Below are 17,348 nucleotides of genomic sequence, written 5' to 3' on the forward strand. Positions count from 1 at the left end.
AACTAGCCATTTGGAATCAGAACTGGCTCGAAGGTGGTGGTGGAGAGTTGCTTTTCAGACTGGAGGCCTGTGACCACTGGAGTGCCACAAGGATCAGTGCTGGGTCCACTGCTTTTCGTCATTTATGTAAATAAATTGGATGTGAACATAATGAGATATGGTTAGTAAGTTTGCGAATTACACCAACGTTGGGGTGTGGTGGACAATGAAGAAGATTACCTCAGAGTACAACGGGATCTTGATCAGATGGGTTAATGGACTGAGGAGTGGCAGATGGAGTTTAATTTAGATAAATGTGAGGTGCTGCATTTTGGAAAGTCAAATGAGAGCACGACTTTATACACTTAAGTGTAAGGTCCTGGGGAGTGTTGCTGAACAAATAGACCTTGGAGTGCAAGTTCATAATTCCTTGAAAGTGGAGTTGCAGGTAGATAGGATAGTGAAGGCGGCGTTTGGTATGCTTTTCTTTATTGGTCAGAGCATTGAGTACAGGATTGGGAGGTCATGTTGTGCCTGTACAGGACGTTGGTTAGGCTTTTGGAATGTTTCAAGCAATTCTGGTTTCATTCCTTTTGGAAGGATGTTGTGAAACTTGAAAGGGTTCAGAAAAGATTTACAAGGATGTTGCAAGGGTTGGAGGATTTGAGCTAGAGGGAGAGGTTGAATAGGCTAGGGCTGTTTTCCCTAGAGTGTCGGAGGCTGAGGGGTGACCTTTATAGAGGTTTATAAAATCATGAGGGGCATGGATAGGATAAATAGACACGGTCTTTTCCCTGGGGTGGGGGCGTTCAGAACTAGAGGACATAGGTTTAGGGTGTGAGGGGAAAGATATAAAAGGGACCGAAGGGACAACGTTTTCACAGAGGGTGGTGCGCGTATGGAATGAGCTACCAGAGGAAGTGATGTAGACTAGTACAATTACAGCATTTAAAAGACATCTGGATGGGTATATGAATAGGAAGGGTTTGGAGAGATATGAGCAGGGTGCTGGCAAATGAGATGAAATTAGGTTAGGATATCTGGTCTGCATTGATGAGTTGGACCAAAGGGTCTGTTTCCATGCTGTACATCTCTATGATTCTACTTGTACTCCAATTGCCTTTATATTTTTCTAAGGATTCAGTCGATCTCTGCTGTCTGAGTCTGACACATGCTTCCTTCTTTGTCTTAACTAAACCTCAATTTCTCTAGTCATCCAGCATTCCCTATACCTACCAGCCTTTCCTTTCACCCTATCAGGAATATACTGTCTCTGGACTCACGTCATCTCATTTCTGAAGACTTCCCAATTTCCAGCTGTCCATTTACCTGTCACAATCAGCTTTTGAAATTTCTTGCCTAATACTGTCAAAATGAGCCTTCCTCCAATTTATAACTTCAACTTTGAGATCCGGTCTATCCTTTTCCATCACTATTTTAAAATGAATAAAACTATGGTCGCTGGCCCCAAAGTGCTCCCCCACTGACACCTCAGTCACCTGCCCTGCCTTATTTCTCAAGAGTATGTCAAGTTTTGCACCCTCTCTCTAGTAGGTATATCCACATACTGAATCAGAAAACTTTCTTGTGCACACTTAACAAATTCCTCTCCATCGAAACCATTAAAACTATGACAGTCCCAGTCTATGTTGGGAATGTTAAAATTCCCTACCACAACCACCCTGTTATTCTTACAACTAACTGAGATCTCCTTACAAACATGTTTCTCAGTTTCCTGCTGACTATTAAGGGGTCTGTTATACAATCCCAAGAAGGTGTTCATTCCTTTCCTGTTTCTCAGTTCCACACAAATAACTTCCTTGGATATATTCAAGTGATGCTGTCCCTTATCAAAAACACCACTCCCCTCTTCTCTTGACACTTTTTGTATCCTTGTTATAGAACTTGTATCGTGGAACATTAAGCTGCCAGTCCTGTCCATCCTGAGCCACATTTCTGCAATTGCTATGATATCCCAGTCCCATGTTCCCAACCATGCCCTGAGTTCATCTACCTTCCCTGTTAGGCCTCTTGCACTGAAGTAAGTGCAGTCTAATTTATCAGTCCTTATTCTCTGCTTTGTTCCTGTCTGCCCTGACTGTTTGGCTCGCTCCTTTTCCCAACTGTAACACTCTGATTGATCTCTTTCCTCATTATTTTCCTGAGTCAACCCCCAACACCTTACTAATTTAAGTGCTCGTGAGCAGCTCTAGCAAATCTCCCTGCCAGTATACAGTCCCCTTCCAATTCATGTGCAATCTGTCCTCCATGTACAGGTCACTTCTATCCCAAAAGAGTTTCCAATGATCCAAAAATGTGAACCCTTCTCTCTTGAACTAACTCCTCAGCCATGCAGTCATCTGCTCTAAATAAAAGCAAATTACTGCAGATGCTGGAATCTGAAACCAAAAGAGAAAATGCTGGAAAATCTCAGCAGGTCTGGCAGCATCTGTAAGGAGAGAAAAGAGCTGACGTTTTGAGTCTTACTGACCCTTTGTCAAAGCTTTGTCATCTGCTCTATCCTCCTATTCCTAACCTCACCAGCTCGTAGCATTGCGTGTAATCCAGATATTACTACTCTTGAGGACCTCATTTTTAAATTCCTGGCTAACTTTCTATATTTGCCCTTCAGAATCTCATCCTTTTCTCTTCCTATGTTGTTGGTTCCAATGTGTACAATGACTTCCTGCTGATCCCTCTCTGAGATATCCTTGATCTGGCACCAGGGAGGCAACACTCCATTCTGATTTCTTGCTGCTGGCCACAGAAACATCTGTCTGTGCCTCTGACTAGGAAAACCCCTATCACAATCGATCGCTTGAAACCCGATGTACCCTTCATTACATTAGAACCAGTCTCAATACCAGAAACTTGGCTGTTCATGTTGCATTCCCCTCAGAGTCCACCACCCCCTCCGCTTTCCAAATCAGCATATTTGTTTGAAATGGGGATAGACACAGAAGACTCCTGCACTACCTGCCGACCCATCATATCTTTCCTGGAGTTAACTCATCTACCTGACTGTATCTGCGGTTTTTCTCCCCTCCTATAACTGCTATCCATCACTTCCCCTAGCTCTTGTAAATTCCTCATACCTATAATTGCCGCTTCAACAAATTCATGCGATATGATAGGATTCACAACCAAAGACACAATCATCAGTAACATGGAAACTCTCCCTAAACTCCCACATCTGACAGGAAGAGCATATCACTCTACTAAAGGCCATTTTTGCTCCTTCACAATCTATAGACTCAGAAAATAGTATCGTCCTTTTGCTTTAAAAAACAGTGCTTCAGGCTCACTTAGTACGTGCGGTTTATATTTTTAAAAAATTTAATCGAGACCGATCTCAATAAAACATATTAAGAAAGAACCCACTCTCTCACTATTGTAGACTTACAGTAGGATTATACGTTAAAACTATGCACTTATCTGTTCCTGTGCTGAACTCTCCCACACAGGTTCCTCCAAGGTCAGCTGCGAATTTCACTGTTTGTTAATTTTTCCTAGTCGCACTCCAACGTCCTGAGATACCTGAACTCAAACAGCAAAGGCAGTAACAATACCGATTCACTGCTGTGTCAGTTAGCAGTGCAGGTTGCGCTCTCTCTCGCGCTCCCACACTGACCATGTGGTTGCTGCCTTTTGCCTGTCTTCCTCCTTTTAAAAGTGCTGTTGTTTTGATCTTTTTTTTCCCCAAAGTTCCAGTACAATGCAACAGCATATAAAATAGAAATTGCTCCTGGAATTCGAGGAAACAACCTCCAACACCTAAAATACCTCAAAAAGGGAGCAGCTCTTACAGCCACAATTTTTTCCCCTCTGCATCTTGGACTATCCAGAATGCACAAGGGACCTAAGGGGTGACTTTTTAACGCAGAACGTGATGTGTGAATGGAATGAGTTGCCAGAAGAACTGTTGGAGGCTAGTACAATCACAACATTTAAAAGGCACCTGGATGGGTATATGAATAGGAAAGGTTTGAAGTCATGTGGTCAAATGCTGGCAAAAGAAACTAGATTAATTTAGGATTTCTGGACAGCATGGAAGTGTTGGACCAAAGGGTCTGTTTCTGTGCTGTACATGTCTATGCCTCTATTTGTTGAACATTTTTGGATGTTCCAATTAGAATGAGACCAGGGTTGTAATCTCTCAGAATCGCAGAATTAGAGTCCGAGAGATGTACAGCACAGAAACAGACTCTTCAGTCCAACTCGTCTATGCCGACCAGATATCCTAACCTAATCTAATCCCATTTTCCAGCACTTGGCTCATATCCCTCTAAACCCTTCCTATTCATATACCGTCCAGATGCCTTTTAAAGGCTGTAATTGTACCAGTGTCCATTCTTTCCTCCGACAACTCGTTCTGTACACGCACAACCCTCTGTGTGAAAACATTGCCCCTTCGGTCCCTTTTATATCTTTCCCCTAACACCCTAAACCTATGCCCTCTAGTTCAGGACTCCCCCACCCCAGAGAAAAGACCTCATTTATTTATCCTATCCATGCCCCTCATGATTTTATAAACCTCTATAAGGTCACCCCTCAGCCTCCGATGCTCAGGGGAAACAGTCCGAGCCTTGTAAATCCTTTCTGAACCCTTTCAAGTTTCACAACATCTTTCCGATAAGAAGGAGACCAGAATTGCACACAGTATTCCAAAAGTAGCCTAACCAATGTCCTGTACAGCTGTAACATGACCTCCCAACTCCTGTACTCCGTACTCTGACCAATAAAGGAAAGCATAACAAATGCCGCCTTCACTATCTTATCTACCTGCGACTCCACTTTCAAGGAGCTTTGAACCTGCACTCCAAGGTCTCTTTGTTCAGCAATACTCCCCAGGACCTTATGCTTAAATGTATAAAGTCGTGCTCTCATTTGACTTTCCAAAATGCAGCACTTCGCATTTATCTAAATTAAACTCCATCTGCCACTCCTCAGCCCAGTGACCCATCTGATCAAGATCCCATTGTACTCTGAGGTAACCTTCTTTGCTGACCACTGCACCTTCAATGTTGGTGTCATCTGCACTCTTACTAACTATATCTCCTATGTTCACATCCAATTTATTTATATAAATGACGAAAAGCAATTGACCCAGCACTGATCCTTATGGCACACCACTCGTCACAGGCCTCCAGTCTTAAAAGCAACCCTCCACCACCACCCTCTGTCTTCTGCCTATGAGCCAGTTCTGTATCCAAATGGCTAGTTCTTCCTGTATTCAATGAGATTTAATCTTGCTAACTAGTCTCCCATGAGGAACCTTGTTGAATTCCTTACTGAAGTCCATATAGATTACTTTCACTGCTCTACCCTCATTATCCTCTTTTTTTTCACTTTTTCAAAGAGCTCAATGAAGTTCATGAGACCTGAATTCCCAGAATACCAGTTTGTGTTTCTGACTGAGTTGTCATTTCATTTTCATCTGAACAGTCAAAGATGAATAAATTCTATGTATGTTTCTGCTTCCTTGCACAGTGACCCCGTCAGAATGTACGTGCGGAACAATTATGTTTTGTATTACACCTCTTTGTAAGTGAACATTTCTTCCTGTTATCTCTTGACACGGTGAGGGAAGTGTTTAAAGGAACATTGAAACTACTGTTGTAAATTTTTCTATTTGGGCTTCTGTGCTGTCCTCCCCTGGTCCATTTGCTGAGCTGCATGTCGAATGCAAAGCACAGAGACACACTGTTTGGCCCAATTTGGCTTTTGTAGATTGTGTAATGACCCCACTTGAATTCTTCAACCTTGAGCAGGGTGATGGAGTGGCTGCAGTTCTTACCAATATCTACCTCATCTCCTGTCATTCATCACATTCCTCTGCCTTTTCTTTGCCAAGATGTCCTTTTATTTTGTTCTAGGACTGTGGATGTTGTTGACAAAACTACTGTGTAAATTGCAGCTGACTGTGTTTGTCCATTCCACTCCCCAGTTGAATGAACCTCTGATTTTCACTGTCCCTGCTCATACATGGGGAGTGTCAGCTTCACAGGGACTTGACTGCCTAGTGGGACCAAATTTATGGCTTTTTCCATATGCTCTAGGAAGATGGCCAGTTTTTGTAGATGTTCCTTTAAACTATTCCCAGAGTTCATGTTTTCATAAATCTATGAATCCTTTGGGAAAGCTGAAGTACTTTTTGCTTTGTTTTCTTTCCAGTGCTGTCTTCATCATCACCTACCTCATTCTTGTCTGCTGTTCCGGAATCAGGTCAGTTCCAACTGAAACCTCTCACAAGCATACACATTGCAACTTGCTGCAGTTTCTCCAAAGTTTCTCGCTCTTCATGCCACTAACTCTGCCACTTATTACAATATCGCGTATGCTGATTTGCCCATTGCCTCCCAGTCCCTTCCCTAACTCCACTCTACAGAACTTAACTTTCCCTGGTCCCCTATACAGGGTAGGAGAATTGAAGTTGGACATAGATTCAGTTTCGATTCTCAGTTTCATTGGCTGGTTGAGCTCCAGTAACATCCTCTGTGTACAATCAGAGTGACAGATGGATGATGTTGATAAACCATTGGCTTCTGTCTAGCCTGTGTTTAAGCTAACATCTGTGGAGAGTGAAACAAGGGTAACATTTTGAATTGGATATGACTCCCCTTCGGGGCTTGTGAATATCACTACTGGTTGCAGGTGCTGAAAGGGAAAGATGGGGGTAATGTTTCATGTTGAATTTGCTCTGACAATAAGTCATTGAGTCAAAACATTAGCCGTTGTTACTGCCCGGCTTGTGTACTTTATTCCCCTCATCTATGTTTTGGTCAGCAGTTGTTTTGCAAACCTGGAAACATGCAGCAGATTCAATCTACTCCTGGCTTCTGCTGAACCAACCTAGAAATTATTCTGTTACAACATCACATACACTATCATATGTATAGACATTTGAAAGGGATAGGTTTAACCCATACACCAGGCAGAAAGTTAAACACCTCTGGGATCATTGTTTGTATTTTTGTTCAGGTAGTTTGGTAGATTTTCTTTCACTGAACTAACATTGTTTTCATTTCTTTCATTCTATTTTGTTATCTTCATGCAGGAGACGCTATCCCTGGAACTTGATTCTTTTGGCAATTTTTGTAAGTATTGGCAATTATTAGAAAAATTGAAAATGTTTGTATGACTGTGAACATTATCTATTAAATATCCTGTCATCTTCAGCAATTTCTAAATTCCTAACATTAATGAAGGTTCTGTTCAACCTCAGGTCCATCTTAAAGATTCCATGATGAATTGGAAGAAGAGGTTTCCCAAAACCGCTCCCCTCTGTCCCCTCCTCCACCCACCATCCTATGGTCAATGTTTACTTCAGAAAACGATAATTTAAACATTGCTGCTTGCAAGACCTTGCTATGCAGCTATTGGCTGCCACATTTCCTACACTTAAATAGTGACTTTGTTTTAAAACAGTCACTTGCTGCAAAGTGCTTTGGTCACTCTAACATTGATCTGTAATAGAGATGTGGGGTTTCTAAAACCACAATCAGGTCAACCACGATCTTATCAAGTGGTGGAACAGGCTGGTGGAGCCAAATGGCCTATCGCAACTTTTAGTTCTTGTATTGTTAGTGGCACTATCGAAATGGAAGTCTTTCTTTGCTAATTTTTTTTCCCATCCCCTCCCACATTTCCACACTCTTGCTTGTTTTCTCCCGTCTGTACTGTCGAGCAACATGAATCAAGGATACTGCCTTTCTATGAAATAGCGCTGGTGGAGTCTTTTGCGCTCACCCAAGAGTGCAAATGGAACCTTGGTTTAACATTTCCTCTGAAAGGTGACCCCTCCAACTAGGCATACTGAACCCATAGTGGCTTTGCCTCTGGAATGAGGGTGTTATCCACTGAGCTGAGCTGTAAGCAGGTTGGTCTTACAGTTTTCTGACCAGCAGACTGACTTGCCTGGACTCTACCCCCCCCCCACCAACCACAAATTGGCCAACAGTTTCACTTACAATCCTACATGGCTCCAAGCCAAATTGTCTTAATGGTCGCAATAATTTTTTGAGATGACCATTATCCACAGGCAGAGATTGTACCAGGTGGTACCACGATTGGTTTCTTGAACAGTATGTATTGGAATTGACAAGGGGCAAGCTATCCTAGATCTGGTCCTATGTAATGAGACAGGAATAATTAACACTGTCATAGTTAGGGATGCTCTTGGAAGGAGCGATGACAGTCTGGTTGAATTTAGAATGCAGGTGGAAAGTGCGAAGATAAGATCCAATACCAGGGTCCTGTGCTTAAACAAGGGAGACTACAATAGCATAAAGGAGGAGTTGGCTAAAGTAGACTGGAAGCAAAGACTTCATGGTGGGACAGTTGACGAATAGTGTAGGACTTTCAAAGCAATTTTTCAAATTGCTCAGGAAAAGTAAAAAGTAACAACTGGAGGAAAAGGGGTAATCTGCCATAGGTGCCTAAGGAAATAAGGGAGGCTATCAAATTGAAAGAGAAGGCATACAAAGTGGCCAAGATCAGTAGGATAATTGGGAAAGCTTTACAGGTCCACGGAAAGCCGCAGAAAGAGCTATAAAGAAAAGTAAGATAAATTATGCAAAAAAACTAGCTCAGAATATAAAACTAGAGTGGCTAAAGTACGTGTTGGTCCTTTAGAGTATGAGAATGGGGATTCAGTCATGGGATATGAGGTAATGGCCGAGGCATTGAATAGGTATTTTGTGTCAGTCTTCACAGAGGAGGACTCGAATGATGTGCCAATAATTGACAAAGAGAGAAAGGCGGGTGAGGACCTGGAAACAATCATCATGAAAGAGGTAGCGTTGAGCAAGCTAATGGAGCTAAGGGTAGACAAGTGTCCTAGCCCTGAGGGAATGTATTCCAAGGTATGAAAAGAGATGGCGGGAGAAATAGCAAATGCACTTGTGATAATTTTCCAAAATTCACTCGACTCTGGGGCAGTTCCAGCAGGTTGGAAAACGGCAAATGTGATGCCATTGTTTAAAAAGGGAGGTAGACAAAAGATGGGGAATTATAGACCAGTTAGTTTAACTTCTATATTGGGGAAAATGAGTCTATTATTAAGGAAGAAATAGCGAGGCATCTATATAGAAATTGTCCCATTGGGCAAATGCAGCATGCGTTCATGAAGGGCAGATCATGCTTATTTAATCTTTTGGAATTGTATGAAGACATTATGAACACAGTGGACAAGGGGGACACAGTATATGTGGTGTTTTAAATTTCCAAAGGCACTCGACAAGGTGCCGCACAAAAGGCTGCTCCATAAGATAAAGCTGCATGGCATTACGGGTGATGTATTAGCATCGATAGAGGATTGGTTAACCAGCAGAAAGCCAAGTGTGGGAACAACGGAGTGCTATTCTGGTTGGCGATCAGTGACTAGTGATGTGCTTCAGGGATCAGTGTTGGAACTGCAGTTATTCACAATTTGCACAAATGATTTGGAGTCGGGGATCACGTTTCGTGTGTTAGAGTTTGTGGATGACACTAAGATGAGCGGTAGAGCAAGTGTGCAGAGCACTGTGAAACTTTGCGAAAGGGCATAGATAGTTTAAGTGAGTGGGCAAAGGTCTGGCAGGTGGAGTACAATGTTGATAAATGTGAAGTCATCCATTTCAGTAGGAATAACAAAATAAAGGATTATTACCTGAATGTTAAGAAATTGCAGCACATTGCTGTGCAGAGGGACCCGAGTGCCCTTGTGCATGAATCACAGAAGGTTGGTCTGCAGGTACAACCGGTAATTACGAAGGCAAATGGAATTTTGTCCTTCATCACTATACGGATTAAGTTTAAAAGCAGGGAGGTTATGTTGTAGCTGTACAAGGTGCTGGTGAGGCCACACCTGGAGTACTGTGTGCAGTTTTGGTCTCCTTAAGAAAGGATGGACTGGCACTGGAGGGGGTGCAGAGGAAGTTCATGAGGTTGATTCCGGAGTTCAGGGGTTGGCTTTGAGGAGAGACTGAGTAGACAAAGATTGTGTTCATTGGAATTTAGAAGAATGAGGGGAGATCTTATAGAAACATATAAAATTATGAAGAGAATAGATAAAGTAGAAGTAGAAAGGATGTTTCCACTGGCAGGTGAAACTAGGACAAGAGGGCATAGCCTCAAAATTAGAGCGAGCAGATTTAGGGCTGAATTGAGAAGGAACTTCTTCACCCAGAGAGTTGTGATTCTATGGAAGTGAAGTGGTTAAGGCTTCCTCAGTAAATGTTTTTAAAGCTAAGGTAGATAATTTTTTGAACAGTCAAGAAATTAAGGGTTACAGTGAGCAGGTGGGTAAGTGGAGCTGAGGCTGTGAATAGATTAGCCATAAATCTTATTGAATGGCAGAACAGGCTCGACAGACTTAGATGGCCTACTTCTGCTCTTAGTTCTTATATATTTTCACCACAGTGGCATTTTATACATGTCAATGCAGCAGCCTTGGGCGTCTTATCCTGGACTAGACCCTAGAGACTGTGAGTTCCAACTCATTAAGACATATTGGGTCATTTATGGTCTTGCGTTGGGAGAAATCAGCCAGCTAACTGTTGAATTGACCCCATATGGGTAACTAATGTCCTTCAATGGCAGGGACCTGCTATCTCGATATGATTTGACTGATAAGTGGCTCTAGTGAATGACTCAACCCTCAGGGAAATAATCACTGCATCCCTGGAACAAGGTAGAACATGATGTAAAAATCTAGCTATATCACTTCATTCTCTTCTCCCTGACTAATCTTTTGATTTATTCACTCATGGGACGTGGACATCACTGGTTGGCCAGCATTTATTGCCCATCTCTCGATGCCCTTGGGAATTTAATGGTGAGCTGCCTTCTTGAACCACTTCAGTCCATGTGCTGTAGGTAGACCCACAGTGCCCTGAGGGAGGGAATTCCAGGATATTGAGCCAGCGACATTGAAGGAACAACAAAAAGTTTCCAGATCAGGATAATGTGTGGTTTTGAGGGGAACTTGCAGGGAGTGGTGTTCCCTTGTGTATGCTGCCCTTGTCCTTCGAGATGGAATTGGATGTGGGTTTGGAAGGTGCTGCCTGAGGATCTTTGGTGAATTTCTGCAGGGTATCTTGTAGATAGTAGACACTGCTGCTACTGAGCATTGGTGGGGGAGGGAGTGGATGTTTGTGGATGTGGTGTCAATCAAGTGGGGGCTGCTTTGTCCTGGATGGTGTCAAGCTTCTTGAGTGTTGTTGGAGCTGCAACATTACTGATTGAGTGAGAACCCATTGAAGTTTGACTAAATGATTGAATTTCAGTGAATTTGAGCTTTTCCCTCTGTCTGATGTGGTCTTTCCATCTCTCCTCAGACTCTGGGCATGTCATACATGGCAGGAATGCTTACCACGTAAGAGTTTTTATAAAACACAATTTCTCACACAATGTTTGAAAACGTTATATCCAGGCCATTAATGGGAATGCTGCAGGAGGAAGTGAGAGAAATCCATCAGGCAGAGAATGTAAGAGGTGCATGAGTTGTCATGCCAGCTCCACCATACACTGATATCATGTCAATCTTCTATTTTGACATTATTTTCCTGAACTCTCCCCAGATCCCTTAATGTTTGTAATCTGTAAAAGTCTCTTAATCTCAGTCTTGAACACACTCAATGGCTGATACTCCAAACTCTGGGTCAGCAAATGTCAAAAGTTCACAGCCCTCTGAAGAAATTCATCCTCCTTTTAAGCCATCAATGGCCTACCCACTTAAACTCTGTCCACTGATTCTAGACTCCCCAGGCAGGGGGAAACATTCTTCCTGCATCCACCATGTCGTGCCCTGTAAGAAATTTGTACATTTGAATTAGATCACCCCTCCTTCTAAACTCTAGCGAATATAGAGTCAATCTCTTCATTCCTTCCTCCTGGGTCAATCTCTCCAACCCACAAATTAGTCTAAAGAACCTTTATTTTGCTTCCTCTATGGCAAATATGTCTTTTTTCAGATAAGGAGACTAAATCTGCACACAATACTCCCAAGTGCGATCTCACCAAGCATCTATATAACTGCACCAAGACATATTTACTTTGCACATCAAAGCAAAATACTACAGCTGCTGGAAATTTGAAACAAAAATGGAGAACACTGGAGAAACTCAGCAGGTCTGGCCACATCTTTGAAAAGCCAAACAGAATTAATCCTTTGAGTCCAGTGTGACTTATTCAGAACTGAAACGCTACTTTTAAACTCAAGTCCTTTATAGTAAAGATCGGCATACCATTTGCTGCCTTAATTGCCTTCTGTCCCTGCATTATAACTTTCAGTGATCCATGAACAAGGGCACTTAACTCCATTTGAAATTCAACATTCCCCAGAAGAAATACTCCTGTTTCTCCACATTGTATTCCATCTCCTGGACTGTGTTGAACTCTGTCAAAAGTGCACCATCTGTAAAGAGAAATCTGATTTCTCTTCACAGATGCAGCCTGATGAGCTTTTCCAGCAGCTTCTGTATTTGTTTCTGATTTACAGCATATGCAGTCCTTTTGGTTTTTATTTGGCCTGCATCATTGTGCCTCATAACCTTACACACCTCTATAAGGTCCTGTCTCAACCGTCACTGCTCCAATAGAAACAACCCCAGCCTATTTGATCTTTCCTCAAACCTCAGACCTTCCAGCTCAAGCAACGTGCTGGTAAATCTCCTCTGCACCCTCTCTCATGCAATCACATCCTTCCTATAATGTGGTGACCAGAACTGCACACAGTACTCCTGTTGTGGCCTAGCCAGTGGTTTACACAGTTCTTGCATAATTTCCCTCATCCTGTACTGTATGCCTTGTCTAGTAAAGGCAAGTATACCTATCTATCCATCCTGCTACCTTCAGGGAGCTGTGGATGTACATGCCAAGGTCCTTCTGATCCTCAGTATTTTCCAGGCTTCTACCTTTAATATTGTAATCCTTTGCCTGGTGAATATGAAATTTAAATTTAGTGAAAATCTCAAATAAAATATTATCTAATGGCCACCATGTCAATTATAAAAATACACTGAGTTCATGAATTTTCTTGAAGTAAGAAAATCTGCTGCCTTTACTAGGTCTTGTCTACGTGTGACTCCAGACTCTCAGCAATGTAATGGACTCAGTAACTGCCATCTGGACAATTAGGGCTGTGCAATAAATTATGGCCTGGCCTGTCCCTTAAGAATAAAGAAAATAATCTAATTTCCTGATCGATACTGTGATTTACATTATCACTGCTATTTGGTGGCTTACAGACAACTCCCAGCAGAGCTTTCTGCCCCTTGCTGTTACTTCATTCCAAACAAACTGATTCAACATTGTGAGCTTTAAAACTCGAGGCATCTCTTACAAGTATTAATGTATCTTTAATTAATTAACAGAGCTATCCTACTTCCTTTTGCCAGCTCCCTGTCAATGATTCCTTACACACTTAAGTGGTTGCAACCACTGGGAGATCCGTGTATGCTGATTCACATGTGGACACTGAAAACTGCTGCTATCCACAGACCTTGGAGGAAGTATTAGAGGGATTGTAGCTCCTGTCCTTCCTAAATATCATTATCCATGGATTTTCAGGTCCCTGTTTTGTTTTCCTTGTAACCACATCTCTGTTCCCTCTGACTACCTGGTCAGGTCCATGCCCCCCAACAAACCACCCTCCCGTCCTGGCACCTTCCCCTGCCACTGCAGGAATTGCAAAACCTGCGCCCACACCTCCTCCCTCCCCACCATCCAAGGCTCCAAAGGAGCCTTCCACATCCATCAAAGTTTCACCTGCACCTCCACCAATGTAATTGATTGTATCCGTTGCTCCTGATGCGGTCTCCTCTACATTGGGGAGACTGGACGCCTTCTCGCAGAGCGCTTCAGGGAACATCTCTGGGACACCTGCACCAATCAACCACACCGCCCCGTGGCTGAACATTTCAACTCCCCCTCTCACTCTGCCGAGGACATGGAGGTCCTGGGCCTCCTTCACCGCCGCTCCCTCACCACCAGACGCCTGGAGGAAGAACGCCTCATCTTCCGCCTCGGAACACTTCAACCCCAGGGCATCAATGTGGACTTCACCAGTTTCTCATTTCCCCCCCCTCCTCCCCCCCCCCCCCCCCCCCCCAACCTTCCAGCCCAGCACAGTCCCCATGACCTATCCTCTCTGCCTATCTTCCTTTCCACCTATCCACTCCACCCTCTCTTCCCCCCACCCCCCGACCTATCACCTTCATCCCCACCCCCATTCACCTATTGTACTTCTTGCTACCTTCTCCCCCGCCCCATTTATCTCTCCACCCTGGAGGCTTCCTGTCTGTATTCCTGATGAAGGGCTTTTGCCCGAAACGTCAACTTTCCTGCTCCTCGGATGCTGCCTGACCTGCTGTGCTTTTCCAGCACCACTCTGATCAAAACTCTGGTTTCCAGCATCTGCAGTCCTCACTTTTGCCTAACAATGGATTCATGGCCATTAGATGTGTTGAATTCAAATTCCACCATCTGCCATGGTGGGATTCATGCATCACCTGGGTCTCAAGATTAACAATATTATTCTTGATGAAGGGCTCTGGCTGGAAATGTCGATTTTCCTGCCCCTTGGATGCTGCCTGACCTGCTGTGTTTTTCCAGCACCACACTCTCAACTCTCAAGATTAACAGTTGAGTGCTGATAGCTCTGATAATTTTGAACCAAAAGCTCTTTGAGCTGCAAACCCTTACCACAGATTGCTGTGGCATCCAGGAGAGCCTATGTCCTGCAGCAGTAACACATCCCCTGCCCTGCATCATTATTGTGTTCATGAGGTTTACTTATTTAAATTACTTTCCCCTTCTCATTAAACTCTCTTCACTCACCCAACTCCTTCACACTCGACGCAGTCAGCAGGCATGGGGAAATCTCTGTCTTTAGACTTTGAAAAGCAATAAGTCAGCTCTGAGAAAACAGAAAAACTGAGGGCGAATCTGCTCCAATCCCACAACCCACTATGATCACTGTGCTGCTCTAACTCTGACCTGTCGTGCAAAGTTTTTACTCTGTCTCTCTCTCACACACACAAACACAAACACACTTTGTCTCTGTCTCTCTCTCTCTGTCTCTGTCTCTCTCTCTCTCTGACTCACACGCACACACACTTCCTTGCCACGCTGTGTCTCCCACACACTCACTATCTCCACCTGCACATTTTCACTCACCACACTCTTTCTTATTTTCATGTTCTTTCTCACTCTTGGACTTGCACACTTTTTTACTCTCATGTCCGTTCTATCGTGTTTCCTCTCTCTTACTCCCATGCCCATTCTCGCATTCATTCTCACTCCCACGCACTTTCTTGCGCCTGCACCAGCTCTCGTACGCTCTCTGTCTCGCTCCCATGCCCTGTCTCTTTCTCTCTCTCTCTCTCTCCTGTGCTAGCTTTCACTCCTGCACATGCACTCATGCTCACTCCTGCACTCTTTCTTGCTGTCGCATTTGCTCCTGTGCTTTCTGCCTCGTGTGCGTGCGCGCACACATAGTCTCATCATTTCGAGCACCCAAAGGAGTTAGTACAATTGTGGTAGGGTCCAGACCAAGTCGGCAATATCTTAAACATGGAGCAATTCCTTAAATGGTAATATCAAATGTTATTCGCATAAAGAGAAGAATGGATCTGTAACACTTTTCCCCATAAAACTGTTAAAGCTAGGGCTCCACTGACAGTTTCAAAAGTGAAATGATATGCAGAACCTGGGTTGAGGAGATCACTGGTTTAACTACATATACATTTTAACTTGATCATTTTAATCTCTGACTGTCTTGATAAGTGAGTATTAAGTCATCTGCCTATTGTCTCCTTAGGTACCATAACACAAAGAGTGTGATGATCTGCATTGGGATCACTGCCTTAGTCTGTCTTGCAGTCAGCATCTTCTCCTTCCAGACAAGGGTACGTTGTACATTTTTTATTATGGATATGGTAATCGCTACTACACTTATTTCCCAGCCACTGTTGTCTTGAATTCATGGATTTGCCAAGTCTCATCCAAGGCAAGGTAAATTCATAATGGTAGAGAGGTGGAGCCACACCACTGGAGGGTCAGTGCTGAGGGAGCGCCGCACTGTCGGAGGGTCAGCGCTGAGGGAGTGCCGCACTGCCGGAGGGTCAGCGCTGAGGGAGTGCCGCACTGCCGGAGGGTCAGCGCTGAGGGAGCACCGCACTGCCGGAGGGTCAGTGCTGAGGGAGCGCCGCACTGTCGGAGGGTCAGTGCTGAGGGAGCGCCGCACTGCCGCAGGGTCAGCGCTGAGGGAGCGCCGCACTGCCGCAGGGTCAGCGCTGAGGGAGCGCCGCACTGCCGCAGGGTCAGCGCTGAGGGAGCGCCGCACTGCCGCAGGGTCAGCGCTGAGGGAGCGCCGCACTGCCGCAGGGTCAGCGCTGAGGGAGCGCCGGAGGGTCAGCGCTGAGGGAGCGCCGCACTGCCGCAGGGTCAGCGCTGAGGGAGCGCCGCACTGCCGCAGGGTCAGCGCTGAGGGAGCGCCGCACTGCCGCAGGGTCAGCGCTGAGGGAGCGCCGCACTGCCGCAGGGTCAGCGCTGAGGGAGCGCCGGAGGGTCAGCGCTGAGGGAGCGCCGGAGAGTCAGCGCTGAGGGAGCGCCGGAGGGTCAGCGCTGAGGGAGCGCCGGAGGGTCAGCGCTGAGGGAGCGCCGGAGGGTCAGCGCTGAGGGAGCGCCGGAGGGTCAGCGCTGAGGGAGCGCCGCACTGCCGGAGGGTCAGCGCAACAATGTCCCACATCTACTGTCAAGCCATTAATAATCTTATGTATTTCAAAAAAATCTCCTCTCATTCTTCAAATCTCCAATGAGTACAGGCCCAACCTACTCAATCTATCCTCATAAGGCAGTCCTTCCAAACCGGAATCAACCTAATGAACCTTCTGTGTACTGACTCCAATTCCAGTGTATCTTTCATAGGCAAGGGCCCAAAGCATTTGCAATATTCATATCTGAAGTTTAGTTCATGCCTTGGATAGTTTTTACAAGACATTCCATTGGCAAGAGTACATTCACTGTATCACTAAGGGAATAGCTCACTCTTGATAGATCAGTACTGACAGATGTCCACATTGTTGGGCATCATAGCCCTATCTCCCCTCTCAATGTTGAAGATTTTGTTTCCCCACTGATTTGAACATTTGCTGATGAACCAATACTACCAGAACAGATAAACTGTCCATTTAGCTTGATGCCATGTGTGAGATCTTTCTGTACAAAAATGACTTTGTAACAACATCTGTGCCCAGGAGGGATCAAAGTAATAGTTAACGCACAGGTGCTTGGTAATTCTTGATTAGGGAATGAATGAGGTTGGTGGAAATTGGCCAGTCAGTCCCATCAGCCACTAGGGCAAGGGCAGCATATAGATGGGAACA

The 17,348-nt window shown here is 44.5% G+C and overlaps 1 protein-coding gene across 3 annotated transcripts in view; it reads left to right on the forward strand.

The window, feature by feature from the left end:
* faim2a (Fas apoptotic inhibitory molecule 2a) overlaps positions 1 to 17,348 on the forward strand; it is a 56,514-nt gene that overhangs the window by 20,831 nt on the left and 18,335 nt on the right. For all 3 annotated transcript variants that reach the window (XM_043687571.2, XM_043687570.2, XM_043687572.2), the window contains 5 exons: positions 5,470 to 5,523; positions 6,154 to 6,204; positions 7,037 to 7,076; positions 11,298 to 11,335; positions 15,782 to 15,869. In XM_043687571.2, the coding sequence (XP_043543506.1) occupies positions 5,470 to 5,523; positions 6,154 to 6,204; positions 7,037 to 7,076; positions 11,298 to 11,335; positions 15,782 to 15,869 (271 nt within the window). The remainder of the gene's footprint in view (positions 1 to 5,469; positions 5,524 to 6,153; positions 6,205 to 7,036; positions 7,077 to 11,297; positions 11,336 to 15,781; positions 15,870 to 17,348) is intronic.

The sequence above is a fragment of the Chiloscyllium plagiosum genome, unplaced genomic scaffold, assembly GCF_037043375.1.
Source record: "Chiloscyllium plagiosum isolate Xiang-an unplaced genomic scaffold, Cpla_swu_hap1 HiC_scaffold_4, whole genome shotgun sequence".
In the NCBI taxonomy this organism is placed as follows: Eukaryota; Metazoa; Chordata; class Chondrichthyes; order Orectolobiformes; family Hemiscylliidae; genus Chiloscyllium; species Chiloscyllium plagiosum.